General features: G+C 42.3%; 1 protein-coding gene across 3 annotated transcripts in view; it reads right to left on the bottom strand.

Annotated features, from left to right (window-relative positions):
• The window catches only part of SORT1 (sortilin 1), a 63734-nt gene that overhangs the window by 28134 nt on the left and 26869 nt on the right, over positions 1 to 8731 (bottom strand). For all 3 annotated transcript variants that reach the window (XM_029950025.1, XM_029950023.1, XM_029950024.1), the window contains exons 4-6: positions 4266 to 4368; positions 3575 to 3739; positions 703 to 776 (exon numbers count right to left, since the gene is read on the bottom strand). In XM_029950025.1, coding sequence (XP_029805885.1) covers positions 703 to 776; positions 3575 to 3739; positions 4266 to 4368 — 342 coding nt within the window. The remainder of the gene's footprint in view (positions 1 to 702; positions 777 to 3574; positions 3740 to 4265; positions 4369 to 8731) is intronic.

Genomic DNA, 8731 nt, shown 5'->3' with positions numbered 1-8731 from the left:
GAGAGAGAGAGAGAGAGAGGGAGAATATAAGTGGGGGAGGGGCAAAGAGACCGGGATAGAGAATCTGAAGCTGGCTCTTGTGTGCTGACAGCAGCCAGCCTGATACAGGAATTGAACTCAAGTCAGACGCTCAACTGAGCCACCTAGGCGCCCCTCCTCCACTGCATCATCTTAGGCAGACACTGGGTGGGGGTAGGGGTAGGGGGCGGGGGCAGGGGCCCACGGAGAGAAGCGAAGGATCTTTGGTGCACAGACAGTGTGACTCTGATGGCCTGGAAGCTCTCTGGGCTTTCTTCCTGAGTCTGTGCTACATTCCACACCACTGAAATGGAGCTCTAGATGAGGGAAAATAAATCTCAGCACAGGGAAGTACGTAAGTCCTCAACTCCAAGCTGTATCTTATGCTTTCCAACGGATGTCATCGTTAATGGAGACTAAACCTTTGCAGGAAGCAGCTCCTCAGTCCAGTGCCTTGTTTTACACTTTATATTCTAACATTTAGTGAGACTAACTGTTCTTCCCCAGCAGAATTAGAGGCTCCTCCAGGTCAAGATCTGGGTCATACCCTTCTCTTGTATCCCTAAGGGCACCCTGAAGAGTACTTGGCCCATGGTAAGTGCTCAATATTTACTCATGTGACTTTTGGCAGCACTGTCAGGAAAGGTTTAGGGCTCTGCACAGATGGAGTCTTCTGTTACTCACCATTTGGCCAAACACACTGCTTTGTGGATTTCTTCCCATCTTCCCCCAAAATCCTTGGACACCCACAGGCCATTCTGAAAGATTATAAATGACTTATCAGAATTCCAGCTTTGTCCTGTGCAGCTGCTTATGTGACCTTTAATAATTCATATCCGATCATTCAGGGCAGTAAAAACACACACTGAAGTTCCATCCAAGCTGCCTGTGCTCCACACACACATGGCTTATGGGGCCCTGTCAGGGTTTGGGAGGTTCAGAATGACAAATGCTGTGTGGTGCCTACTACATGCCAGGCATGTCACCAGATGTTGCCTGGGGGACACAAAGACAAATAAGATGAGCTTCCTGCTCTCAAGGAGTTCACAGCTGAACAAGGATCTGAGATATAAAGTTTGATACAATGTGGTAACTTATGGAAACATGGTCTCTGGGGTGAGAATAAGGAGGGGAGGGACAATGAATGAGAGATGGTTTGTGAAGACAGCTGAACTAGTATTCAGTAACGAACAGCGTAACCCAAAGAAGGCAAATGGGAAGACGCAATGTTCCTGCACAAACATACCCTAGTACTAGTCAAGGCGAGAGGTGATGGAACATGGTGGGGTGGGCAGGGAGCTAAAAGCCTTCAGACACTGATGGAGCACCAATTCCAAGGTGAGGAAAGAAGGGGCTAATGCTTGGGAAAGAAGTGCAAGCCACCTCATAAAGGGCCCTCAGTTTTACTTTTTTAAAGGTGGAGTACTTGGATGGCAATGGGAAAGATGGGTTTCTGATTGGAAGCAGGAAATGAAAAAGTAGTGCCACATTAGGTCATGAAGACTTAATGAGGCCCTGATAGTTGTGAGGAACGGGCTCAAGAATCTGGAAACCAGATTCAGTAGAACTGGATGATTTTTCGGGGGGGGGGGAGGGTTGGGAGAGTGTGTGTGTGTGTGTGTGTGTGTGTGTGTGTGTGTGTGTGTAATCTTTAGCAGTATTGGGGTGGGGGAGCAAGATAGAAATCTGAGCCTTAGGAGGAAGCCAGAAATACGGATTAGAGAACCTTATACCTTAATTACAGTGGCAGTTAAAATGGTCAGAGTAGAAGAGATTGCTCAGAGTGAAATGAGTGGTAAGGACTTAAGGGTAAGTTGACAGGAGTTTACAAAAGAGACCAGGAAGGAATGGTTAGAAGATAGGAAAGAGCCAGAGGAATGAAGTCACAGAAGCCAAGCTGAGTTTCCAGAAGGGGAGACTGGCCAATATTTTCAAATGTAGCAGACACTTAGTAAGATTAAGATGAACAATATCAGCTATATGGACAACACAAGCCCACTGGGCCTAGACCCAGTGGTGGAGGGACAGAGATGCCCTGGTACAGTCGAGATTAAATGGGAAGGTCTGGGCAGAATCTACCTCCTGTGCTCCCCCATCCTCATCCACCATTCTTCCTTCTGTAACTTTCCCTCCTCTGGTAATGTTCACCTCCCAGCATTTCTAAGGCACCTTAATTCTACTTAGAAATCGGAAAGGGTATGATGTCACCTGTTTTCACTTTAGTACATATTGGTCCATCTTACCTACCCTGATTATTTTTACTTCCAACTTACCCTTAACTGGAAGAAATTTGAGGTATAAAGGCAGATTTTGGCTACATCTTCCTAAGGATAGCATGTTTTAATAATCTGAAGACACTTGGTAATGGCGATGAGGTGGTCAAAGGGGGGGTGGCTGGTGATTTTGTCCATTCCTCTGGGGGTCTCCCCTTGAAGGGCCTATAGCTCAAGCTGCTGGAGGTCAACTTCCTGGAATTGTTGCATTAAGATCTGAAGTCTACCCAGCAGGCCAGTTTCCTTCCTTTGGCCTCCTTTGGCTAAACTTAACTTTGACCTTCCTTGAGTCTTCCAGCCTCCCCTCTGCTCAAAGACCTGCACACAGAAGGCCCAGAACCCAGACCGCTCTTCCAGAGACCTTCACCCTCTCTGTGCCAGCCTGGCTTGTCCACATTGATGATCCAGTTTCTGTCCCCAGAATGGTCACCACAGCAGTGGCTCTCAAATTTTAGTGTGCAGGCTTAGCCGGGAAGGTAGTTAAAAATATTAGTCACCTCGCAACCAAAAGTCACTGATGGACTCTGTCTGGATCAGGGCCTAGGAACTGCCAATTAAACCAGTCTCCCAGGGGTTTCTATCTGATGCTGCTGGATAGGAGAAGGCAGAAATAAGATGAGAGCCGTGTAAGCATAAAGTATAATTATGATTATCATAGTCTAGCAACTCAGCCACTTTGGGTCCTTAAAATCTATGGTAAAGAAGACTAGTCAGTCCTCTAGGGAAGAAAAAGTGAAATGTGCTCCCTGGGGAACTTTCAGAAGCGAGGTGGGAAGGTTAGGGAGGGACACAGGTTTCTGGGGACAGTATGGAATGCGGTAGGGGATGCAGAGATTTAAGACTCTGGATATTTAATACGTGAGTATCAAAGACAGAAATCAGGATGTTTTACATACCGGAAACAAAAAAAATCATAAAGATGTGGTTTGGCCAAAGCAAAGGAATAAGCCCATTAGGTGTTTGACAATCTATGCATGTCCTTTGCAGCGCAAGAATTACGTTGAACTGTTTTCTAGTTCGTTACTCTATTAGTACATATTTATTCACTTAAAAAAAAACTGGAATGACAGCTAGATAGCATACGCATCTGGAAAAGATAGCACATGAAAATCATGCCCTTTACCAAATAAGAAAAAAATGCAAAAAATACATAATTCATGTCTTAAGAAATCACTAGAAGCAGTCCAATATAAAGAGCATATTCCACAGTGCCCTTTTAAAACAGTACATTTTGAGCCTATTAAAATGCAAGAAAGCAAGACAAGTTCCTCCACTATACTTACTTCAGTGCTGAGGGCTAAAAGATAATCAGAATTCTGAGGGCTATACATCATCTGAGTCAGAGGATGAAAAGGGAGATTGGTCTGAACAAAGTTCTTTGCAAAATCTGATGATCTAAAGATTCTTCCTCCATGACTTCCGCCAGATACCTCTGCTGTTAAAATCACCTGATTAGGAAGAGAAAAGTTCAGATTCAGAGTACAATACTATAATAGCACAGGAAGTTCTTACACCATTTTCACCAGATGCGAATTAAGAAAATTTTCAAAAGAAGAGTTATAAAAATAGATTAGTTGGTGCACTGCACTCCTCCAGTATTAGTCTTGTAACAAATGTTATCCTAAATCGAGCTAGTGTGTCATAACTATGAATGTAGCCTGCTCAGTTTGGGATTAGCTAGTTGCCCAAAGACTAAAATGTCATCTCAGGGATTATACATTGTGATGCCAAACAACCACTACATAATTACAAAGAGTTTGGCTGGATCTTGGAATAGGAACAACAACAACAACAAAAATCCTGTGTGCTGAATTCCATTCTTTTATGATCAGCACTAAGTTATATTTAATTTTAAAAAATACACTAAGAGCAAATGAAATCTACTGCTGTGTACAACTGGATCATTCCCAGATTATCTGACAGCCCTGCATGTGGGATTAAGCACAGCTTCCTACATGTCTGAATGAGTCTTACCTTTCCAGAATTCTCAGGACCAATAGCCATGCCAAACTCAGTCCGAATAAAGGTGTTATTGATGAGATTTGTAATATCCTTAAAGTTCTTTCCATAGTCCTCACTGAGAGGAAGAAAAACAAGACACGTTTAGAATGCAATGGTCAAGGACACTGCTGGGCTCCTGCCTGGCTTCCATTCCCGCTTCCCACTGGCTTTGCTGAGGCACTCACCCTCCCCCAAACAGTAGCCTGCCTCAGGGCGGCTGGTTCCATCTCTGGCTCCGGTGGTGGGCCTGATTAGTCTGAAGGAAACTACATCGCCTTACCAGTGATGGGATCAGAAATGGGGAGTTACCCAGAATGAGCCAGTAAGACAAAAGGGGAGAATTTGGGGTCTTTACATTTCTTTACACTTAAGACAGCCACCTGACTAAATGATGTCTTCTTTTAAATCAGTGGTTCTCAATCAGTGTATTTCTGCCCCCCACCCCCACCCCTGGCCACAAACATTTGGTAACATCAGGAGATATTTATGATTATCACCAACTTAGGTGAGATGCTACTGGCACCAAGTAGGCAGAGGCCAAGAATTCTGTTCAACACCCTACAATGCACAGGACAGTTTCGCAACAAGAAAAAAATTACCTGGCCCCAAATGTCAGTAATGCAAAATTTGAGAAACCCCAACACTGTAATATGTAAATTCAAAGCAAAATATTGCTACTGGCATTCAGACACAATGAGCGTAGCTTGAAAAACAAGCCAACGTAAGTGGAGAGAACTGCCGAGGGGATTCTGGAATTCTGGAGCCTGTGACACGGGATGGAACTAACACAGAAGCCCATCCTTCTGTATTAGTTATGTGCCAACGATTCCCTTATTATATAAGCTAGTTTGGGTTGGGATGTCTGTAGCCAAAGGCCTCCTGACTAATCTATGAGTGCACAGTACACATGATCAAGCTGTAAACTAAGCAGCAGGAGTCTTAAAGCCCCACTTCCAGAGGCCGTGTCCCAGGTACCAGTCTCCAGTGCGCGCAGCACACAAAACACAGCTAGGGAAAACGAACGCATTTAATCTCATCTCTTGGGTTGTCAAAGTTTTCCCCCAAAGTTCATTCCAACAAATATCTGAGCAGTATTCAATTTCGTGTCTAGATTTTGAAAAGCAAAAGCAAAAAAACCAGTAGCTGTCTACCTCTGATGGGTTTAATATTGTGTGCAGTTCTGATAAAATATGACCCAGAATGCGAAATCTTAACATTCATTAAATCTAAGTGAATCATCAGTGAAGACCACCATGTTTTGCAAGTCAACTGTCCAGTGATATGTGCAGTGGTCTTCACCGACAGAACAGACGACTTAACAGCCAGTACAATTTTGGTAGCAGCCTCAACAAATAATCACAGAACCACAGAACATGAGAGATACAAGGGACTGAGGACATCTTGTCTGACGCCCCTATCTCACAGATGAGGAGGTTCAATGGAAGGCAATTGTCAAAAGTCAACAAGTTAATTAAGGGCAAAATTGAAACTACAATGCAATCCTCTTAACTCTCAGCCCCATACTAGACCAACTTTTAATTATTTGTGAGCAGTTTTTCTCTTACAACTTGTAGTCTTCCGCTATCTTGCCAGGGCTTGTGGCCTGGCAGGAAAGATGGGTTCTGAGGAAGTTGGGAGCAGACAGGAAGGCAGTATCTCTGAGTGTTTGCATAGGTCTGCTAAAGCAAAGTACACGTGACTTTAGGTTGTCTGAATAACTCTTTCCATTTCTTAACACACACACATACACAGAAGATTCGGAAAACAAAATAGGGATTAGGCGCCACCCAACCAATTCCTTTATTACCCTTTTCTTGGCTTTGGGATACAGAAAGTGTTCTTATCTTCCAGACAGCAGGTCAAGGGATATGCATAAGCAATTCATAGCGCTACGATGTACATATCATCAGTCACTCAGACAACCAACTAAAGGAGTTTGTAGTGGCTTGCTTATCACTGGCTTACAAATCTCCCCTCCTTCATGACATCCCCCAGGGAACCTCCACGAACCTGTTGGCAAGCTTACTTGCTTTTTAAGAACTTGGCACAACAAAACATATCCCTGCCCTTTGGAAAAAGAAAGCAACATGAATAAAACAAAAAAATCATCTGACACTACCTTAGCCACTTAAAAAAACAACTAGAGCACAATGGGCTAGTATCGACCTGCTAGGATTTATGTAGGGTTCTGCTGAGACCACATAATGCCAAGGAATACATTTTAATATAACACTTTATTAATTTTTTTTCTTGAGAGACAGTGTGCATGTAAGTGGGGAGGGGCAGAGAGAGAGGGAGAAGGAGAATCCCAAGAAGGCTGTGAGATCATGGCCTGAGCTGAAATTAGGAGTTGGACACCTTAATTGACTTAGCCACCCAGGTGCCCCAACACTTTATTTTAAAGTAGTGTTCTTTTCTATCAGCATATTTATCATCACACAACATATGTCATGAACAGGAAATCAATGAAACATCTTAAAAAATAAATCCAGTTCCAAATTCCATAAGATAATTAATAGTATTACAAACAGCAGTCAACTGATAAGTTAATAAAAACCCTGTGAGACCATCTTCTTTAGAAACAAGTCTTTCAAACAAAAAATAACCAATCTCCAGTTACCAAAAAGAAATGATCACTTATGCATGCATCTGTGCTGTAAACATATGCATAACAAGATGCATGTGTTTATAGCTTATGAACCTGTTAAAACACAAATATTATTGGAATATAACCTAATACCCCAAAGAACAAGAAAAATGTAGACATTAAAATAAATGGAAAAAAAAAGTAATCCTCACATGGAACATGAAAATTCCTAGTAAAATGAAGCACTTAAAAGAGCGTTTTTCCATATACTGATGCTCAACCCAAATGTCAACAGCCAAAAATTACACCTTAGTTTTTGAACATTTTTCATCTACAATACACTGGAACTTGTAATACCAGGCATTTGAACTGTAGACATTTAATGAAATGGAACAGTGTAAGAAAGAGCTTGACAATGTCTCAGATAATCTTACATTTTGATTTTCTCAACAATGAAACAAGCACAGATATCTTTGGTTGGCTTTCAGGCCTAACCATTTCTCTGTTTCTTTAGTTCATTTCTGCTCTGATTAAGTTGCTATAAATTGCAACATAAAAGCAAAAAAGATGACAACTAACTTAAAAAAACACTACACTTCTGTCATTTTCCCTCATCAGGAAAGTTTATACAGTAGATCCTGATTGCTCATGGACTCCATATTTGCAAATGTGACTACTCACTCAAATGTACTTGTGACCCTAAAGTCAACACCCGTGGCACTCTGGCAGGCACTGGCGGGCATGCTCAGGGTGACGAACGTGTGAGCAACCCAGTGTGCCCATACCCAGCCAAGGTCCAACAGTGGCTGCTCTGTCTCTTTGTTTTAGCTCTTATACTGCAAATAAGGGTCTTCTACACAGTCTATTTAGTGCTATGCGTTTTGCATTTTTGTGGGGCTTTTTTGTTGTTGTTGGTTATTCTGCTGTTTAAAACAGCTCCTTAGCTCAGTGTTGAAGGGCTACTTAGTGTTCTTGCACACAAAAAGGCTTCAATGTGTCTTGTGGAGAAAATACAGGGGTTAGAGAAGCGTCTTCTGGGCAGGGATTGGTTGTGGGCTCAACGTTAATGAATCAAGATGTATTAAATAAGGTATCTTTCAACAGAAGCCGAAACAAGGCTATGCACTAATCAACTGACTTAAATGAGTGTTGTGACCAAAGGTTTTCAGGAGCCTAAACCTTTCTTTCTTTCCCCTAAGAGCAATGGTTCAGGGTTCACTAATTCAGCATTCAAGGAGACTGTAGAACAACAAATATCCGTGTACTGAGATTTCCAGTGTAGCATATTAAGATGTGGCAACATAATTATAGACCTGAAATCACAGACCATCCAGTAAAATGGGCAGAATGTGAATTTACATTAGTGTCTTTTTTTTTTTTTACCCCAATTGTCTAATACTTGTATGTCTTTTCATTTTAATCTTTTTTTATCCTTATGCAAAAAAGGATACATGTTTTCTGTAGAACTTTTGAAAATACAAGTGGGAAAATAAAGAGGGTAAGATATTGTGAATAAAATCCCAGAACTTTTTTTTTCTAAATGTTCATTTATTTACTTTACAGAGAGAGCATACGAGCAGGAGAGGGAGACGGGCAGATAGAGACGGAGACAGAATCCCAAGCAGGCTCTGTGCTGTCGGAGCAGATCCCACCAGCCATGAGATCATGACCCAAGCCAAAATCAAGAACTGGATGCTTAACCAACTGAGCCACCGAGGCACCCCCAAATCTCAGAACTTTTCATCAGAAGGAATACGAGGGTGTATCTGGTATCCCTGTTTTGCTCTGGTTGACAAGGCAACGCAATAAGTGTTTTCACGGGAATATTTCCTAAGTGATGAAAACCACCTAG

The sequence above is a fragment of the Suricata suricatta genome, chromosome 8 (genome assembly GCF_006229205.1).
Source record: "Suricata suricatta isolate VVHF042 chromosome 8, meerkat_22Aug2017_6uvM2_HiC, whole genome shotgun sequence".
Lineage (NCBI taxonomy): Eukaryota > Metazoa > Chordata > Mammalia > Carnivora > Herpestidae > Suricata > Suricata suricatta.
Note: the sequence above shows the minus strand (reverse complement) of the source record. Positions and strands in the feature narration are given on the sequence as shown.